At 37.7% G+C, this 22,761-nt stretch overlaps 1 protein-coding gene across 1 annotated transcript; it reads left to right on the top strand.

Moving 5' to 3' along the window:
* Nucleotides 1-3,112: 3,112 nt before the first annotated feature.
* Nucleotides 3,113-4,559, top strand: LOC125240512. Its single transcript, XM_048148404.1, has 3 exons — nt 3,113-3,701; nt 3,891-3,922; nt 4,285-4,559. The coding sequence occupies exons 1-3, from the start codon at nt 3,655-3,657 to the stop codon at nt 4,557-4,559; spliced, it is 354 nt and encodes a 117-aa protein (XP_048004361.1). The 5' UTR covers nt 3,113-3,654.
* The last annotated feature ends 18,202 nt before the right edge of the window (nt 4,560-22,761 follow it).

Genomic DNA, 22,761 nt, shown 5'->3' on the forward strand with positions numbered 1-22,761 from the left:
GCAAAAGTCTTTTAGAGATTTTGACTGTACAGTCACCTACAAAACACTTACAAATATGCAGTAAATCAACGATTATTTATATAGGATTTACACTTTCCATAATAAGAATTGTGCCTCCATTTTTTGGCGCCACCTATTAAATGAGCATTTTCAGAATTTGGGTCCCCCCAATTATCGTAACTTGTTAACAAAAAGTCCCACACAACCCCCCATCAAGGCCTTCCCGCGGCTGGGGGGACGGTGCGTAACGCATTCCCCACTCCGACAAAAAAAGGGGTTGCTACGCGCTAGTCCAGACCGGTCGTCGTCAAAATTATAGTACAGTCAACCAATTGGAACCCTAATAGGCCACTGTAGAACTATGTCATAGTGACGTTATAAATCAGAATGTAAGAAATCTCTTACTGCTTGTCATTTTGACATGGTTGTAGAGTGGCCTAGGGTTCCAATTGGTTGACTGTACATCTTCAAAGAGCTCTTTTTTAACATTTTCATGGAGAAATATAAATAAAAAGACGTCACCGTCTGCCGGAAATAAAATTGGATACCGTTTTATTAGGCAGGCGTCCGGTTTTTTATCCCATAGCCCAGTATTTAGTCCATTAACTACATTCATCAGATAACCCAGTTCATTTTAGATTCCATTAACTCTCAAATAGTGCGTGTGTCCCGGATGATATTGTATACCGTTTTATTAGGCAGGCGTCCGGTTTTTTATCCCATAGCCCAGTATTTAGTCCATTACATTCATCAGATAGCCCAGTTCATTTTAGATTCCATTAACTCTCAAATAGTGCGTGTGTCCCGGATGATATTGGATACCGTTTTATTAGGCAGGCGTCCGGTTTTTTATCCCATAGCCCAGTATTTAGTCCATTAACTACATTCATCAGATAGCCCAGTTCATTTTAGATTCCATTAACTCTCAAATAATGCGTGTGTCCCGGATGATATTGGATGCCGTTTTAGGCAGGCTTCCGGCATTTTATCCCATAGCCCAGTATTTAGTCCATTACAGTCATCAGATAGCCCAGTTGATTTTAGATTCCATTAACTCTCAAATAGTGCGTACCCCGTAACCGCTTGGTGTACCCCTTACATTTCATTAAACTGTCAAAAGGGCCTCTACGCGTTGGCTTCGGCCCCGCGCACGCCTCCCGATGATACGGAACACCATTATTCCGTGATGGGAAAGACATACAAAAAATGAAACAATTCTATTCATAATAACAGCTTCATTCTAATTAGGTACACTGTATGAGACTAATATGACTGACAGGCCCTTGCCCTCCGGCACACTGATCAGTGGGCGACGGGGCGTACAGAAAAAGCCCAGTTATAGTTATTATTCATTTATTCATACAACGAATGAATAAATAAATAATCAACATATTAAGTACATTGCTTTTTTTGAGGTACCGGTGAATATACCTATCGTTTTTATTTCTAAAATCTTTATGCGTTTCATTACAAGCTTTTATTCAACTTGCCTTGTAAGGGCCAGTTGCATCAACCACATTTGACAGACACATCATCGTCACGCAGCAGACATTTATGGAACTTCACATACAATAAAATTTAACGAACGCTTTAACGATGACAGACGGTTTGATGCAACCGGCCCTTAGTATGTTAGCGCGACAGCGGTGAGCGGCGGCCATACATTGGAGCGAGACACAGCGATGGGACTTTTTATCCGGACCATACATTAAATATAATAAGATCATATCATCCCATACATTAGCCTAAAAACGCGCATACACTACACCACACATAGATGGCGCCACAAAAAATGTCTTGTAGCTTTCGACTATACTTGTAGATGGCGTTAAGTCTCACTCTTGACATAGATTTATGGCTCGAAAGTGACACTTAACGTGAATCTACAAATAATCGACGGCAACAAAGCATTTTTTGTGGCGCCATCTATGTGTGATTGTATGCGCGTTCTTAGGCGGTCGCATTTTAATGTATGGGATGGTATATAATCTTACATACATACATACATACATACAATCACGCCTGTATCCCATAAAGGGGTAGGCAGAGCACATGAAACTACTAAAGCTTCAGGGCCACTCTTGGCAAATAAGGGGTTAAAAGAAAACGAAACTGTGGCATTGCAGTGACAGGTTGCCAGCCTCTCGCCTACGCCTAAACCATATCCCATAGTCGCCTTCTACGACACCCACGGGAAGAAAGGGGGTGGTGGTATGATCTTATTATTTAATCTATGTCCGGACGTATGGCTGCCGCTCACCGCTGTCGCGCTTAGACCAATGTCGTGGCTGGGCCGTAAAGCGGCGTAGTTTTTGTTCGTATGTGTATTTTAGACGGCGACTGTACAGTGTACGTGCGTAAGATCCAGTAATCACATGTAACTGTTACGCAACGCACGCAAGTGAACGCCAAAAAGGCAAGAGCCAATACAAAATGGACGTATTTATGCAGAAGGGGACCAACCCACACATCTGTCAAAATTGAGTTATGTATGCAGAAGATGTTAAAAATGCATCTTACACCCCCTACACAAAGATCAAAGCCATAGAATCATTTTTACGTATAAAATCATTTCGTTAACAAAGTTACCAACCCACATTTTCACTGTTACATTATATTTAAAAAGATCCAAGCTGTTTAGTACCTTACTCAATATTCTTTGTATTTATTTCAAAAAGATCCAAAGCACATGGTTCATCTATATAATATTGTTTTATTTATTTCATAAGAGACCAAGCAGGTTGGTTCCTTTTTAAAAAATAAAATCTGCACCGTCGAAGAGATCCAAGTCGCATGGTTCCTTATTCATTTTTATTTTTTAATATTAAGTAATTAACTAAGTTCATTGGTTCTTGTTTGCGTAATTAAAATTAGCTCAGTTTATGTGTTCATAAAGATCCACATTACATGGTTCTTTATTAAATGAATTATATTTTGATAGTTAAAGGAACTATGTGCCTTGAATCTTTTTTGTTTATAAACTTTGTATACTTATTATTTATCACACTCGTATAATATATATTTTTTTATTATGATTTGTTATGAATAGAGTATGAAATGATAAAAAAAATATAAGTGTCTGAACAAATCGGCGTAAAGCGTAAAGAACTGTTGCAAATATTTAAAACTAGCAACACTGTGCTTCATGTCAAAAATAAATGGACGTATTTATTTGGAAGGGAACCAACCTACACAACTATAGTTTTGAGATAAAGCACTTTTTGTTCATAAGTTGTATACAAAAAATATTAACGGCTTATTTTTTTTAAGTTAGATTGTCAAGTGCTGCAGTATGGCATTGTTTATATTGTTTTACTTAAACAAGCCTTGTAAATGGAGTTTTAAGTATAGTTTTCTCTTAAAAAGGCAATGGTTCCTTTTAGCAAAATTGGTTAAGTGAAGGTTGGTCCCTTATTGATTTATAGGTAATCTAAAAGGGTATACAAAAATAATGCACAATAATGGCAAATTTACTTTATTCGTAAACATAAACAATCTCTAAACTTATATAATATCGCTTTCGTAAACTATATTCTTAGAATTCTTTGGGGCCGGAGTCAACGGAGAGTACGGAGGTCCACTTTTTTCAGTTTCGGCGATTACGTCGCTTTCGTAAACTAAGTATATTCTTAGAATTATTTGGAGCCGGAGTCAATGGAGAGTACGGAGGAGGCTCTACACTTTTGTCAAATCCAGTTTCGGTGAGTAACTTAGAAGCATTTGAAGCAGGAGTCAACACAGAGTATGAAGGGAGCTCTATACATTCTTTAGATTGAACAGGAGTTAAGTTTTTTTGTTAAAACTTATTTTCAAGTAACTTTCAATTAATTTTGTGCGATCTGTAAGTGTATTAAGAACATTTTGAGCATTTCCGATATACTTCATTTCAGATTTTCTCGACAACCGATTCAGATATCTGCAGGTACGTATTATAATTTTTTCTGTAGCTTATAATTTGCATGCCAGTGTTTTTAATTTTATTTCACTGCAGCAAAACCCTTCCGACTGAAGAATTAAATGTTTTCATTTACGTTTACGCTAATAATGAATAATAACCATTCCTCTCTGCAACATTATTTGTAGGACTAACGTTTCGTAATAATATTAACATTTATTTATTAACGTCCTTAAATGAATAAAAAGCTATCTCTATTCTATGTAAGCATGTATATGTAAGTATGCAAATGCTGGGAAAAACGCTAAGAAGATGATGATGAGCTTGGGATGGGGTTACGGTGGAATTAATATGTGTTAGGTTTAATGTAAGGCTTATTTTTCTTCTAGATGGCCTGGGTTTGCGAAAAAACGTTAATTCTGAAAATGTGGCTTCTCAGTTGCATAAAAAAACCTTGAAAACTGAAACAACTAATGGTGCTGTGAGCCTATTAACTCCTGTCCAATTTAAAGAATGTGTACAGCTCCCTTCATACTCTGTGTTGACTCCTGCTTCAAATACTTCTAAGTTACTCACCGAAACTGGATTTGACAAAAGTGTAGAGCCTCCTCCGTACTCTCCATTGTCTCCGGCTCCAAATAATTCTAAGAATATACATACTTAGTTTACGAAAGCGACGTAATCGCCGAAACTGAAAAAAGTGGACCTCCGTACTCTCCGTTGACTGCGGCCCCAAAGAATTCTAAGAATATAGTTTACGAAAGCGATATTATATAAGTTTAGAGATTGTTTTTGTTTACAAATAAAGTAAATCTGCCCTTATTGTGCATTATATTTGTATAACCTTTTAGATTACCTATAAATCAATAAGGGACCAACCCTCACTTAACTAATTTTGCTAAAAGGAACCATTGCCTTTTTAAGAGAAAACTATACTTAAAACTCCATTTTCAAGGCTTGTTTAAGTAAAACAATATAAACAATGCCATACTCTAGCACTTGACAATCCAACTTTAAAAGAAAAGCCATTAATATTTTTTGTATGCAACTTATGAACAAAAAGTGCTTTATCTCAAAACTATAGTTGTGTGGGTTGGTCCCATTCTGCATAAATACGTCCAAATTAATGTAATGATACTACAAAAGTGTTAGGTAACTTTGACATAATGATGTCAAATGTGTAATTCTGAAATCACGTATCGTCGCTTATCTAGAATAGTGGCACAACTCAAAATGAAATGCCATTCGAATTTTAATCTTACCAGTAAGAATTAGAATATAAAGTGCAGTAGCATTTCATTTTGAGTTGTGCCACTATTCTTGATAAGCGATGGTATATCAACGCTATAGGGAGCTTTATTCGACTTACCAAGACTGACTTTTGTTGTTGATTCTCAGTTAATGTGGATTAAACGCAAGTTGTCGATTACAAAACCTTTTACAGTACAATCTGTTGATGCTGACAAGGGGCTGCCGAATTAGAGGAAAGTTCTATACGACCTTTAAACGTTCAGAAAAAGAAAAGGAAAAAGCAACGCATCTCCAATCTCCAACCCTTCTGATTTTTCGGGTCGCTATGCGCGGCTGTGGTCTGATTGCTTAGCTTACCATCAGGCGACCTGGGGCCCGTTTCTCGAAAGGTACAAGCCTTGTATTACAAGCGTGTTTCCATGACAACCCATACGATTTGACAGTTCGCGCACTTGTAATACAAGGCTTGTACCTTTCGAGAAACGGGCCACTGCCCGCTCGTTTGCCTCATTCGCATAAAAAGTTCATTTATTTATTACATTATTTTTTCAATTAATACGTTCTGGCTGTTCAGTTCGAATCGAATCGAATCAAGACTTCATAGAATCAACATACGTGGATTTTAATCCACTGTGGATTTTGAATGATGAGACTTTGACAGTTATTGTGAGTCGAATAAGGCCTCAGCTCAATAATAATGACGTTAATATTGTCATTATACGCTTCATCATAATTTTCCATTGTTTCTATTCATTGTTATCATTACTCCGTCGATCAATTTGACTACTTTTAGATAAAATTAGATAAAGATAAATAAGATGTCAGAGTGTCAAATTACTATGGTGACAGAACACTTAAAAAACCGGCCAAGAGCGTGTCGGGCCACGCTCAGTGTAGGGTTCCGTAGTTTTCCGTATTTTTTTCAAAAACTTCTGAACCTATCAAGTTCAAAACAATTTTTCTAGAAAGTCTTTATAAAGTTCTACTTTTGTGACTTTTTTCATATTTTTTAAACATACGGTTCAAAAGTTAGAGGGGGGGGGGACACACTTTTTTTTTCCTTTAGGAGCGATTATTTTCGAAAAAATTAATATTATCAAAAAACGATTTCAGTAAACCCTTATTCATTTTTAAATACCTATCCAACAATATATCACACGTAGGGGTTAGAATGAAAAAAAAAATCAGTCCCACTTTACATGTACCTTAACAAAACATTTTTTTCCACTTTTTATTTTACTACTTTGTCAGCGTGATCGATATACATATTGGTACCAAATTTCAGAACCCTAAAAACGTATACCATATGTGAGTGTTTTTAGTAAAACGTCCCATTTTGTCGGTTACCGTTAAGGCGAGATTTACTTATATAATTATATGAATAAACTGACAAAGTGGCTTAGCAATCGACAAAGTGGGACGTTTTCCCGTGCACACTCACATGGCCGAAGATATAGCCATGGAATCTAAAAAACAACTTTTAAAAGGCGCTTAGAAACATATCTTTTGGATACTTTACAAGCAATATAATGTGCAGCTTGTACTTACTACAACTAAGTTCTAACATAAGTAACTTATTAGAAGTTATATTTTAATTTTGTATTTTTACTAAACAATGTATAAAAAGAGACGGAAACGACTGCACAGTCAAACTAACTATGTTTTGTGGAGCATATATTGTCATTAACCGTGCTACAAGATATACAGCCTGGCTTTAAATTTTACTACTTAAATGCGAATTCCCTTGAATTCAAAAATAGACATTTTAACCAATTTCAACGCCATATTACCGAATATTTCTGTTCATTCTAAGACATCCCTCACTCTTTTAGGCTCACCAATTTTTGATGAATCAATAGAACCCGTTATAAACTTTAAATTGAATTTATTCAATAATACCTCAGATTTTCATTTTAAAATAAATCCCCATATGGCCCTTTTCATTATTCGGTTTTGTTTATTTATACCTAAATTCATGTATTTACTCCGCAGTTGCCCATTTGGAAATTTCCATCTATCCTGTCCTCCATCGATTCCTCACTTCAGGCAACTCTCTCCAAAACTCTCAATATCCATCTCGATACTAGATCGTGGGCCCGAGCGGTTCTGCCAGTAAGGCTTGGTGGTCTGGGTGTCCGCACTTCGACCAGCTCAGCTCTGCCTACCTTCCTGGCCTCTGTATACGGCTCGCTCTCTCTCGTTGGTATTATTTTAAACCTTATCCAGATACCTGACGATGAGATAGCGAATCTGAAGGAGGGCAGGGAGGCTTGGTGTGAGTCGTGCCCAAGTGCGGACGTACGGTTGCCCGTCAGAGCCAGCGGGCTTGGGACTCCCCGCCGCCTGAAAGCAGCCCATGACAAACTACTGGAAGACAGTCCGGACGATTTTGAATGTGCCCGAATTCTCGCCGTTTCAGTTCCTGAGTCCGGTCATTGGCTTCGGGCATTTCCGTCGCGACAAATTGGAACTGTTTTGGACCCAAGTAACTTGAGAATAGCTATATGCTTAAGACTTGGGTCCAAGATAATTATGTGTCCCTCACAAGTGCGCCTGCGGCAAAAATGTCGATGAGCTGGGCCGACATGGACTTTCATGCACCAAAAGCGCCGGTCGCCTATTTCGCCACGGCACCATTAATGATTTGGTTCGTCGCTCGCTTGCCACCGCCTCTGTGCCTGCAGTTCTTGAACCCACAGGCATGGTGAGAGATGATGGCAAGCGTCCCGACTGGGCCACTTTGGTGCCGTGGAAACTAGGCAGGGCCCTGGTATAGGACGCGACATGCATAGATACCTTCGCGCAGTCCCATATCCAGGCGACCCGTACTCAGGCCGGTGATGCAGCTGGTCAGGCCCAGGTTCTCAAGCGCCGCAAATACTCGTCCTTAATGAAGGACTACGAGTTTGCGGCGCTTGCTATGGAGACACTGGGTCCTTGGTCGGCTGACATGAAAGCCTTTGTGGAATCTCTGTCGGCGCGGCTCATTGACTCCACGGGAGACCCCAGAGCTGGCGCATATTTCTCTCAACGTATCGCCCTGGCGATACAGAGAGCAAATGCCGCCAGCATAATGGGCACCGGCCGCAGGCGGAACTTTTAGATGGAATTTTCTTTTTATAATTGGGTTTATTTTTAAGTAGTTATATTTAGTTGTAATTTAGTTTTATTTAGTTATTTCTAAGTATTTTTTAAGTTTTATATTGTTAATCTTTAAACAATGTATATAATTGTGTCAAGTATTTAGTTATATAAATAAATAAATAAACTTTGCACCCATCAAGTAACTTATTAAAAGTTATATTTTAATTAATATATTTTTACTAAACAATGTATAATAACAAAAAATAAAACCGCCTTCAAAAATAAGCGCGTTACAAAACACGGAGAAACTAAAAAGCAAAAAATAATAAACCCTTGAATTCAGATTTCTTATCGTATTGCAATAATCTAAACATCCAAATTATAAACAAATCAATTATTTTTGTAGTCGGTACCAGACCTGTTCGTCGCCTTGCTATTGCCTGTTTGCCCCACCCAACCATACACAGGCTGGTACCGACTCCAAAAATAATTGATATGTTTATAATTTGGATGTTTAGATTATTGCAATACGATAAGAAATCTGAATTCAAGGGTTTATTATTTTTTGCTTTTTAGTTTCTCCGTGTTTTGTAACGCGCTTATTTTTGAAGGCAGTTTTATTTTTTGTTAAAAAGTTAATTTATTTGTTGATTTTTAGTGGTTCCTAGTGATATTATATGTATCAGTCCGAATATAAGTACAGTAGTGAAAGAATTATCCTTTAACTCCTAACCATTGAGGAGTTGACCTTCCATCATCAGCTCAGCCACATAAAATTACTACCGTCAGGCGTAAATACTGGTGTACCTTTGAAAAATACACCAAAAACAGTACATGTGCCTATAACATTTGAAGAGTTCCCTCGATTTCTCCAAGATCCCATCATCAGACCCTGACTTGGTGCCAATGGGACCATCTCGGGGTTATACCCGTTCGATCAAAAAAAAAATTTTGAAAATCGGTCCACGATTCTCGGAGATATCGAGTAACATACATACAAAAAAAAATAATAAAAAAAAAAACATTCAGTCGAATTGAGAACCTTCTCCTTTTTTGAAGTCGGTTAAAGAGAGACGGAAACGACTGCACAGTCAAACTAACTATGTTTTGTGGAGCATATTGTCATTATGTTTTTAATAAATAAATAAATAATAATAATAAAAAAAGATGGTCATTTTGTTTTCTGCGACGGATAAATTTAACACACGAACTCGAGGAATGCTAGCTAGGTCTTCAGCTCACAGAGCCACTATTAGTTTAAGGGGCTCCACACGGTTTTCATCGATTTTTGACAAGTTTTGAGTCGAAACTTCTAAATTTGCACTACAGATAGAATTATAAGACCAACGGCCATCGGTTCTTCAATCTTTTATCTCTATTCGTAAGGGCCATATCGTGAAAAAAAAGTTGTACTTATTTTTTTATTATTTTTTACACATGGTCTAAAAAACACTTTTATCGAAATTTGACACATGAAATCGGCATGTTTGGATTAACCTTTGACTTTTCTAAAACTTCTGGAGAGATTATAATTTTAAAGTAATTAAAACAAAAGTTATGACCAAAAAACCAGTTTTTGACCCTAAAATTGTTCAACTGTGGTCAAATATCACAGAAACAATGAGCTGTGAAGTAACTAAGAGATACTATTTTATTTAAAGACGATGCTGTTAATATGATAGGCTTTATAAACTATCAGAATATCAGTGGATTCGAAATATTCAAATCGAAGGTCATTGGCGCAGGGAACGCCCTTAATCAATATTCCTGTTTTACATTTAATTAAGCACCTACTTGAAAGTGACAAGTGGTTCAACTAAATATGTAATATCCTACGTGGAAATAATTAAATCATAATGGTTCATTGGGAATTGAACAACTGATCTCTGTGTGTGATCCATCAGGTGTAAAAGCCAAAGTGATTCGATCTACGATGTAATTATAGACCAAGAGCCCAGAGCCGCCAGACCTTCCTAATTTTCTCAAGGATAAACTTTGGGATAATGCAGAATTCGTATCGATGTTCAATGTCTGCATATTAGCTAGTTCAACCCGATGGCCATTTTTATGCTATTAAGTTTTTTTTAAACACTAACTTTCCTTAAATTCTCAAGGCTGATTTTTATATGTGTCAGAAAATTGTTAAGAATTGATCATCATTATTTCCTAACTATTTCCGTCGGCCGTAGCTTGAGAAATTAGAGTCAGTTAGAGAGTTTCAAGCATCTGGTAAAAAACTGGCTGGCGTAAATGGCCAGGAAACGATTATTATCAATTATTAGGCAGTGTTAAAACACATGTATAAATCAGCCTTGAGAATTTAAGGAAAAAAAAAAACCCTAAAAAAATGCTGTCGGGCCGAACTAGGTAATATGCAGACATTAAACGTCGATACTAACTCATTATCCCAAAGTTACATTCTTGAGAAAATGAGGAAGGTCTGGCGGCACTGGGCTCTTAGTCTATTATAGCCGTAGCGTCGGATCGCATCGCCTATAATCCAACGCTGTCGCCTATCAACAACACGGCGGTTGGAGGTCATTCGATCCTTTGCAACAAAGATTATAATTAAATTTAATTAGAGATATACCGACCCTTGATTTGGCCGACTAGGCCGACTACCATCTAGTCGGCCCTTGGGTGGCCGATAAGTCGGCCGAAACATAAATGTCGACTGAATTCACATTTTGAATGTTATATTTGGTCCTTCGTTCGCGCTTTTCATGATTTTTTACAAGTTCAGAGGTACATGACAATATTTATATACATTTTCCATTTTTGACAACCGGCTTGGCTTAGTGGTCTTGCTTATGAAATCGATAATCCTAGGTAGGAAATTTATTTCTGTGATGATAACAAATATTTGTTGTTTTTACAAAGAAAGGAATTACGAATAGGTACATGATACTCGTATTACTCGTACAACCATAATTTTAAGCTGTAGCGTTCAGTTTTTCTATCACTAATGAATTGCCGACTAATCGGCCTTTTTTGCCGACTAGTCACCGACTAATCGCCGACTACAAATGTGGCCGGATAGTCGGCTTTCCCGACTAGTCGGTACATCCCTAAATTTAATAAATGTACAGCATGTATGGTGATTGCTGGTAGTGCGGGAATGAGCCATTTCCGAGTCAATGTCTAAAACTTAAAGAGCTTTATACCTACTAGGCTACTTGCCTCCTAGTCAAATCAGCTTCTTTTTATCCTGCTAATATGGAATTAATATGAAATCGAATTGAGTGACGTCACGGTCAACTCTGTTACTTTATTTATTTCTACTTGACTTATAAAATAGAAATTGGATTTAAAAATAACTTCTATCCATATTTTTATTATATTTATCTGATGCTTTATTTCGTGCATGATATGTCATATTTTATTTTAAATACAGTTAAGTTCCCTATTATATATGGGTTGTGCGAGTAGGTTTCAATAACCATTTAAATTATATTTCAGCAAAAAAAATATTTCAATATTTTTCGCTGCTTTTGTTTGGAATTTCGTATCACCCAACTTTATCCGTTTATTTAAAAGTCACTCACAAATCGAACGAGATTATCCTTTTTCCGACATTCCGGGCAACGTGTGTAGTCGAATGCACAAACGCTCACGTAACGCTCACGATAATATCTCTTTCGTAGCTATCTATCTCTATCGCTCTTGCGTATTGGCGCGACAGAGCCAGACTGCCTTTCGCAGCGTTTCCTTTTCGTTTCGCGTCGCAGAAATGCCATTCGGCTACAGCACCAGGCCCCGTAGCCGAATGGCATTTCTCCGACGCCAAACGAAAGCGATACGCCGCTGGCTCTGTCGCGCCAATACGCAAGCGCGATAGAGATAGATATCCACTAGCGCTTCGTTTCGTGAGCGTTTCGTGAGCGATTGTGCCATTCGGCTAGCCACCCTGGTTACACTGGCACGCGTGATTAATTGAATTCGACTTGTAATTAACTTTGACAATGTTCACAAAATGTGAGTTGTGTTTTATCCTTTGATACGCGCGTAGTGGAAAATAATAGAGGAGCTTACAATCTATCGCAAAAGACATGTAATCAAAGTGTGGCGAATAGAATAACTGACAAAATGAATGTTTTATAGGTTCTGGCAAAACTGTTGTTTGTGCTCCTAAGGAACCTACGTGCCAAATTTGGAATCTCTAGGACCAGCGGTGTCGGCTGTGCGTTATTGATTAAGTATGTCAATCAGTCAGTCAAATTTATCTTTAAAAAAATAGCTAAATAAAATATTCTTTATTGCCACATCTTAGTACTAATATTAACATTATATACAATACAACGTTATTTTAGATGGGAATCTGAAATCTTGGGAAGTTAAGGAAATGAACTTTCAGAAATAATGGTTACTGCTACAAATACTACTACCACGTACTAATCTAATCTTGTATTCCCATACAAACTTTGGACACATACGATACATCTTTAATTCTTTATTATACTGTGCTTAGCAGGTGAATTTTGAAAAATCCTTTCTTAGTGCTCCTAAAGGAACCTACGTGCCAAATTTTGAATCTCTAGGACCAGCGGTGTCGGCTGTATGTTATTGATATGTCAGTCAGTCAGTCAGTTTTTACAAGCTTTTTTTTAACTTGCCTTTTTAGTATGTTAGCACATCTCGGACACTGGTGATCAAATATATGACAGAGGCGCGTTCCTAGCGCACAGTCTAAGCTCGTATAGGTGAACGCGTTCTATGTTTGTATGAGTGACATATGACAGGTCGACTGTTCGCGTTTTTAACAGGCGGTAACTGCGAGGTAACCGAGAGGGGGTGGGCGGCACTTTAGCGGGGAGCGGGAGTGGCCATACTGTACGATAGTACTCTTTATTATACTGTGATGTTAGTGTAAGTCAAAACGTAGAAGCTAAATTTGACCCACTTCCCAGTTTCAGATTGACGTTTCAGTTTCACGTGACAATGCAATATTACGGTATCATGCAGCTGATATGATGATGGAGCAGAAAGGCGATCATAGGAACCCTGTTGTGAAACGTATCCTCATCGAGTAAGGGGTTTTAGAAACGTCTCGGAGACCAGTAGATGCCTGTTGAAAGAAGGGTATAGTCGGCGATAAAAGCTTGTGCCAAAAATGAAATTTTTGCAAAACAACTTATTTTTTTAAATATAATTATGATAGTTAAAGATAGTATAGACGGTCAACCGAATATTGGCACTAATAACCTAACCAGAAAATTTAATTTTTGAAAAAACACCCGACCGCGACATAGTAGACCGATTTTCATGAAACATGGCTAAGAACACTGCCGACTAACTCAGCTTTCAGACAAAAAAAACTAAATCTCAATCGGTTCATCCGTTCGGGAGCTACGATGCCACAGACAGACACACGACAGACACAGACAAACAGACAGACAGACAGACAGACAAACAAACAGACAGACACGTCAAACTTATAATACCCCTTCGTTTTTGCGTCGAGGGTTAAAAACAGGCGGATAATTTGAAAAAATTTGAGCTCAGCGGCCATTTGTTCATAAATCGCGTGCCTTCCTAACGCCGTGTCTTGCGTGGGCGACGCTCGCGCGACACTCCGTCGCGCCTCATCGCATCGTCTACTTCCATATCGATAAGGTTTGATTTCGAATGTGTCGCATCGTCGCATAACGACAACATAAAATAATGACATTCAGTTTATTCCGTCAGTTACGCCGTGTCTTGCGTGGGCGACGGTCGCGCGACACGCCGTCGCGTCTCATTGCATCGTCTACTTCCATATCGATAAGGTTTGATTTCGTATGTGTCGCATCGCCGTCGCGCGACCGTCGCCCACGCAAGCCAAGCCTTGACGATCAAATACAATTAACTTTTTTCTAAAAATTTGAATTTTCCATTTTTTGGTGTCAAGATTTGTGTCTTACCTCTTACTTTTCTAAAAACTAGGTTATCGAGTTATTAAAAAAATAAAGATAATTACTGAACACGTGTGTGTCGCCTTTGCCAATTCCTAATGTTATTTGTTTTCCCATATGCCGTCAATCAGTTGACACTAACTTGAATGTTATTCTTAAGTGTCTCTCATACTAATAAAGTCATTTATTATGTGTGAAAATGATGAAAACATTTTTTTTTTTGCGAATTTAGCTAAAACGATATACGGAATATTTATACCTAATATAAATATTATTAAATTTTATTTTCTGGCGAACTGATAAACGGATGTTTGTGCTATTTAAATAAAATAATATTTTTTGCCACACATTAATAGTTATATTAAATAAGGTTTAATTTTAGATTTCCATTAAGGTGTGGTTAAGAAAATGTACTTTCAGAAGTAATTTTATACAAACTAGAAATAAAACAGGTTCCTGATAATGAACGAACGACGTGTCGAATTTAACGGAAAACAAAAAAAACACAGTGTATATCTAATACTCATTTTCGTATCGTCAAGTTTTCCCGATTCGCTACCAATATCAGAAAAAAATGTATAGGCCTGTTATTATGGAATACGTAATTCACAACTCGTGGTTAACCGCCACCGCAGCGTAAGGAAAAATGCCTTTCGTAATGCCTTAGCCATGTATTAGAAATGATTTTAATAGTAGGCACTGTAGGCAGCCACGGCTCCGCGGTATGAGAAGAACAACGTAAGACACCATGCTTTTTTGCATATATAGTAGAGATGCAACGAATAGTTGTTTGGCCGGATACCGGATACCGAATATTCGGCCTAACCATCGGCCGAATATTCGGTATCCGGCCACCGAATATTCGGACAGCAAAATTTTACCTACAATACCTACAATTTAAGCAGGGAGCGGGCGCGTCGTGCAGGTTTTGACTTGTTTCGTAGTGAACTTCGCGCGGAGTCCGTTTTTGTTTAAATGTTTATTTTTTTTTAATAATAAAGGGCTATGATTATAAGTATTATAACCGTAACTGGTTTTTTTACATATAATTTGTTTACTCCAAAATCATTCAATCAAAAATAGCACATCCGGTATCCGGCCGGATAGTACGTCACTATCCGGTATCCGGCCGAATATTAAAATAAAGGCCGAATAGGCCGGATACCGAATAGTAACCGAATATTCGGTGCATCTCTAATATATAGCATAGAGGAATAAGTAAGGGAAGAGTTGTAACTCCATACATCACTATAAGCGAGTTATTTGTATAGGCATAGTTAAGTGACATCTAGCGACAATCACGCGTCAACTAGCGTAAATTATCAGCACTGCTACTTGTCAATAGATGTCGCGACGAACGAAGAGTCTAATGCTCACGGATTTTTAGCTAAATATTATAATAGTATTAATCAATATTCTGTTTTCAATTCCTTCTGCTTGTAATATAAGTTGTAAACTGTTCTAATATTATTTTTTTGGCAGACGAGACACAGTTGCCACTTAGTATCGGCTAGTGGTACTGATAATTCACGCTATTTGACGCGTGATTGTCGCTAGATGTCACTTAACTATGCCTATACAAATAACCTGCATTTACTGATGTATAGAGTTACAACTCCCTTACTTATTCCTCTATGATATATAGGTAGTACACATTAGGTACGTGATAAAAATGACGATTTTTGGACACTAAAATCTAAATAACCGTTTGAGATGTGTTCAACACATTTAGAGCACATATTTATTTCGCAAATCTCAATATATTATGTGCCTATAAATAAAATAAATATAAATATTGGGGACACCTTACACAAATCAACTTAGCCCCAAAATTGAGCAAAGCTTGTACTATGGGTCCTAAGCAACGATACATATACTTAAATAGATAAAATACATACTTATATACAGAAAACATCCATGACTCAAGAACAAATATCTGTGCTCATCACACAAATAAATGCCCTTACCGGGATTCGAACCCAGGACCGCGGCTTAGCAGGCAGGGTCACTACCGACTAAGCCAGACCGGTCGTCAACTCTTTGGCATTCACGTCAAGTCTTTGACATTCTTATGTGAAATATTTTTTGAGTTGTGAAGTCAAATTAAGTGGCTCCAAACTGTGCTGCAAGCCAGTTCTGTTACTTGAACTTGGCTTGACACACTGACCGCGTGTCTAGATAATATTTGTGATATTATTTATAAAAATGCCTGTCGTAATGCCTTTGCCATTTATAGATACAGGCAGCCACGGCTCCGAAGCATGAGAGGAAATAACGTTAGACGCCATACTTTATTACAACGAATACAATTCGTCATCCTCCTAGTGTTATCCTGGCATTTGCCACGGTTCGTGAGAGCCAAGGGTCTGCTTTGACAACTAATCCCAAGTTTTGGCGTATCTAAACACTAGTTTAACGAAGCGACTGCCATTCTGACCTTCCAACCCAAAGGGTAACTAGGCCCTAATTGTTATTAGTCTGGTTTCCTCACGATGTTTTCTTTTACCGAAAAGCGACTGGCAAATATCAAACGACATTCGCGCTTATAAGTTCCGATAAACTCATTGGTACGAGCCGGGGTTCGAACCTGCGACTTCCGGAAAGTCACACGCTCTTACCGTTAGGCCACCAGCGCTTTAGGCTTATAGTGCGTAAGCCTCATACAGGCGATAAATTAAAGTAGACATAATAAAAAATAAATAAAGAGCGCACACCCATCTTAAAGGCCGGCAACGCACCTCCAACACTTTTGGTGTTTTGGGCGTCCATGGGCAGCAGTGATCTCTTACCATCAGGCGACCTGTCTGCTTGTTTGCCTCCTATCCCATTAAAACGAAACGAAAAAGTCATTAATGCGAGCCGGGGTTCGATCTTCGAACCCATGATGCTCGGGTTGAAAGTCGCACGCTCTTACCGCTAAGCGCTTTTGCCATGAATCCAAATATACCGTTATAAATTACTATTTTTTCCCGCGGCTTTGCTCGCGTTAAATTAGATAATTGCGGAATGCTCCATACATATTTCCACCCCCCATTTTAGGGAAGTGTGGGGTTATAAAGAGACAAAAAATAGCCTATAAATAAATAATAAATAAAACAATTTTATTTCGGATAAAAATCCATAGCTGTTAGTAACATGCCTATGTCACTCCCCATCCCTTCAACTGTCTGCACTTAAAAACTCACGTCCAGTCACTCATGGCTCCGTTTTGCCGTGAAAGACGAACAAACAAACAGACACACACACTTTCCCATTTATAATTATTATATATAATATATAATATATAAGTAATAAGTGTAAGTATGGATTATATCACAGATGTCATATATACCATAGATCAAGCAAACGTATCTACTTAGCGTGTCAAATGAACTCAGTGAAATCCACTGAGTTGTCCGTCTTTACTCGCAGCTTGTTTCCAATTTTTGTCAACCAAAACATAAAAAACCGGCCAAGAGCGTGTCGGGCCACGCTCACCGTAGTTTTCCGTATTTTTCTCAAAAACTACTGAACCTATCAAATTCAAAACAATTTTCCTAGAAAGTTTTTATAAAGATCTACTATTGTGATTTTTTTCATATTTTTTGCTTGCACTTTTTTTCCTTTAGAAGCTTATTTCGAAAATATTAATATTATCAAAAAACGATCTTAGTAAACTTTTTAATTTTTTAATGCCTATCCAACAATATATCACACGTTGGGGTTGGAATGAAAAAAAATATCCGCCCCCACTTTACATGTTTTTTTTCCATTTTTTATTTTTGAACTTTGTTGGCGTGAAGTCAGCTTTCTAGTGCTTACGGTTACTGAGATTATCCGCGGACGGAAACGGACGGACACGGACGGACGGACGGACGGACAGACAGACATAAAAAAGGGTTCCTAGTTGACCTCGTTACGTGATATTCAATTGCAACAACACAAAAATTATGAACAATCAAGAGCCTGAGACATATTTAAAATTACAGGCAAGAATCAACTTCAGTACAAAATTTGACACGCTCGGCCCCTATACAAATATATGAATTTGTTTCTTCTATCTAAATTAAGTTCTGTGGATTACATGATAATTATTTTTGAATTGTGGCACAAACTTCCCTTCCCTTCCACTATCTCCATTTAAAAAATCACGTCAATTCATCACTCCGTTTTGCCGTGAAAGACGGACAAACAAACAGACACACACACTTTCCCATTTATAATATAGATATTTGTAAGTAAAGTAAATATGGATATGGATGGGATAATAATGGATGATCGCACATATAACATAATAGTAAAAGTAAAAAACAAAACAGTGAATGACCATGAAATCTATTTTCGTCGGACATTTTTTTCCACTATGCAATACTTGTTTTGCTTTTTAATTATTTAATTGGCTAGAAAGATTTCACAAGTAACCGTGTTTGGGGAAACGTATTGCAATTATAGCTAATTGCTATGTATCAAGATGAGCTGGGTGCACATTTATTATATGTACGTTATGTAATGGGTGGCCATGGTTTTGTGATTTTGCTGGATATTACCATATTTCACAAAATGTTGTAGGTAGAAAAGTGGCTACACACCTCAACATGGAAAAACGGAACCCTTAATAGGATGACTCGTGCGTCTGTCTGTCTGTCTGTCACAGCCAATTTTCTCCAAAACAACTATTTGATTTGATAGGAAAAGTCTACAGGATGGCGGTAAGACCAGCCTTACTCTACGGATCGGAATGTTGGCCGGTGAACGTAGATAACGTGCAAAAACTTCACACGACGACGATGAATATGCTTAGATGGTCGGGAGGAGTCACGTGGCTAGACAGAGTCCGAAACGAGTACGTTCGTTCGTGGCAGCTTTAAGGTGGCCCCAATACCCGAAAAGCTTACAGAAAACCGTCTAAGGTGGTTTGGGCACGTGATGCGGAGGGATGATGAGTATGTCGTCAAAAGAGCTCTCGACCTGCCGGAGAAAAAGAGAGGAGCACCCTACCCCCCTTTTAACCCCCGACGCAAAAACGACGGGGTGTTATAAGTTTGACGTGTCTGTCTGTGTGTGTGTCTGTCTGTCTGTCTGTCTGTCTGTCTGTCTGTTTGTCTGTCTGTCTGTGTGTGTGCTTGTCTGTGGCATCGTAGCTCCCGAACGGATGAACCGATTTGGATTTAGTTTTTTTTTTGTCTAAAAGCTGAGTAAGTCGGGAGTGTTCTTAGCCATGTTTCATGAAAATCGGTCTACTATGTCACGGTCGGGGGTTTTTTCAAAATTTTAATTTTGTGGTTAGGTTAGTTTAATAACTCGATAACCGTATGAGTTAAGACACTAGTTTCTTAGAGAAATTTATTGTATTCGATCTACAGAACCATCCCTTAAAGTTAACGGAATTCAATAAAAACAGGTTGAAGAAGACAGTGTCAAATATGTATAGTTGTATATATTAAGTATGTTTATACATACATACATACATATAATCACGCCTGTATTCCATAAAGGGATAAACAGAGCACATGAACTACTAAGTTTCAGTGCCACTCTTGGCAAAAAGGGGTTGAAAGAAATCCAAATTGTGTAATAGTGTAAGTATGTTTATAATGTAGCGAATTTAGTTTGCATAAATAAACAAATCAATTTTTGTTTGTTAAATACTAGCTTTTGACCGCGGCTTCGCTCGCGTTAGAAAGAGACAAAAAGTAGCCTATGTCACTCTCCATCCCTTCAACTACCTCCACTTAAAAAAATCACGTCAATTCGTCGCTCCGTTTTGCCGTGAAAGACGGACAAATAGACTCATACACTTTCCCATTTATAATATTAGTATGGATTGTGACATATTCGTGTTAGTAATGACTGTAGGTAGGTACTAATTTCTTCAACTCAGTCATACTACTATAGAAAAAACATACATTTATATTATTTATAATAGGTAATTAAAGCTGTTGCGACTTAGGTTTCTTTTTCAAAATTACGTGTTCCAGGTTTTCCCAATTTCCCTATTATACACAATTCCGTATCTGATGAATATTTGTTTCAAGTCCATGTGCGGTGATCGCTTACCATCAAATAACTCGTTTGCTCGTTAGCCACATATCTAGTAAAAAAAGTTTGTCTCCATAAAATTCCACCAAGAGCTGGTCACCCTGCGTACACCTTTAGTGCACGTGAGTCCCATAATGACCATTGCTTATTCCTCTTGTGACAAAAAAGTAAATAATTATTTAAAGTATAGTAGGTACAGTCAACCCATTGGAACCCTAGGCCACTGTAGAACTATGTCATAGTGACGTTATAAATAAGATAGTAAGAAATCTCTTACTGCTTGTCATTTTGACATGGTTGTAAAGTGGCCTAGTGTTCCAATTGGTTGGTACAGTATTTCACGGCTGTAGTGGAAATGTGATGTGGTAGTCCCCAGAACAGAACTCGCAATAAAAAATAAATTGCTTACACCTTTCGTCTGTATTTGAGACGAATCCTGACATAAGTTTTAAAACATTGATAAGGTACAGCGGGGCAAATTTCGACTGGGGGCAACTGTAACTAATCCATTTTTCTGGACATTCTATTTAATAATGCAAACATTGTAAAAGATGGCAAAAATGGACCAGTTACGTTTGCTCCCCCCCCTCCCGCCGTGACGCGTTGACGCGTGATTGTCGCTAGATGTCACTTAACTATGCCTATACACGCATTTACTGATGTCTTACAACTATAACACAGTATAATAACGAGTACTATCGTACAGTATAGCCACTCCCGCTCCCCGCTGAAAGTGCTGCCCACCCCGTCTCGGTTACCTCACAGTTACCGCCTGTCAAAAACGCAAACAGTCGACCTGTCATATTTCACTCATACAAGCATAGTACGCGTTCACTTACACGAGCTTAGATTGTGTGCTAGGAACGCGCTTCTTTCATATATTTGATCGCCAGTGTCCGAGGTCTGTCTATGACGTCTGTCTATGTTCTCAAGAGCCAAGTGGAATAAACCTCTAACTTGCCTTTCACCTCTCTACGCCAACAACCGACAACTCTTCTAAAACAAGTAGTCAATATAATTTACACTTTATTCCCTACGAGTTTAGATACAAGAACTGTTAGAACAATTGTAAAAAACCGTCAGACGCAGACAAATTTAAACGCGACACTTCACAAGCGACAAGTCGTTTAAAAACGACTTTAACACGTGTGAGTTAAGATAAAAGAGTTCTAAGATTGACTGTAATGTTAAGTTGGTGGTTTAAAAGTGAGTTATATCATTCTAAAACTTAACTGTCTGCGAGTACAAAGCGACGGGTTATGTTAACTAATTACAGGACTTGGAATTATTCCACGCGTATAGGCTACTAGACTCGATATCTAATTTAGCACAATAAATGGTTATCTTCTGTAATATTTGACATAAGAAACCAATATTTAATGATTTTTGATATTAAATGTGTACGATGTCTACCACAGAACTTAATTTAGATAGAAGAAACAAATTCATATATTTGTATAGGGGCCGAGCGTGTCAAATTTTGTACTGAAGTTGATTCTTGCCTGTAATTTTAAATATGTCTCAGGCTCTTGATTGTTCATAATTTTTGTGTTGTTGCAATTGAATATCACGTAACGAGGCATTTTTTAGGTTTTGGTTGACTTCAACTTACAAAATTGACGCCCGAAAGCTGCAAGCTGCGAGTAAAGACGGACAACTCAGTAGATTTCACTGAGTTCATTTGACACGCTAAGTAGATACGTTTGCTTGATCTATGGTACATATGACATCTGTGATGTCTACGTATTTTTAATTTAAAAATGTAAGTTTTTTTTTTTGGTCACCGAAAACGCTGTCGGCCGTGTAGTGACGTCATAGAACTCATGTCAAGTCTTGCCTAGTTAGGCTTCATACTTATAAGTAGTGTCAGAAAGTGTTGTTTTGGCACTGAATGACTTCATTCACAGAAAATCTATAGATGACATGGCTGAGGTTGTCTTTGCCTGATTACGTAAAAGTATTCCTTAAAAATATTTTTCTCAAAAATGCAATGAAATATTGTCTTTACGTTCCTTAAAATGGGCTGGGAAGTATCGCTTTTTGGGCGCAACAACTCGAGAGGACTGTAAAGGGATTTCATATTATTTTTCAGGCCTAGGCCTGCAAAGTAACTTTTTTTTTATAAAATATTGTCCTTTAGAGCATTTTTTTTTTATTTCATTGTATGTTTAAGAAAAGCACTATACATGCCTCGGCGTGAAAACGGATTCCCGGCCTCGTATCCCTATCCTATATAATGTACTATTTTGCGGTTTATGTCATAATAAAATATAGTAATTTTTTTTTCGGTTAATTGGACAGTAAGTAATAATATAAGACAAATATTAAAAACTGTCCGAGAGCGTGTCGGGCCACGCTCAGTGTAGGGTTCCGTAGTTTTCCGTATTTTTCTCAAAAACTACTGAACCTATCAAGTTCAAAACAATTTTCCTAGAAAGTCTTTATAAAGTTTTACTTTTGTGATTTTTTTCATATTTTTTAAACATATGGTTCAAAAGTTAGAGGGGGGGGGGGGACGCACTTTTTTTCCTTTAGGAGCGATTATTTCCGAAAATATTGATATTATCAAAAAACGATCTTAGTAAACCCTTATTCATTTTTGAATACCTATCCAACAATATA

This window comes from Leguminivora glycinivorella, chromosome Z (genome assembly GCF_023078275.1).
Source record: "Leguminivora glycinivorella isolate SPB_JAAS2020 chromosome Z, LegGlyc_1.1, whole genome shotgun sequence".
NCBI classification, from domain to species: domain Eukaryota; kingdom Metazoa; phylum Arthropoda; class Insecta; order Lepidoptera; family Tortricidae; genus Leguminivora; species Leguminivora glycinivorella.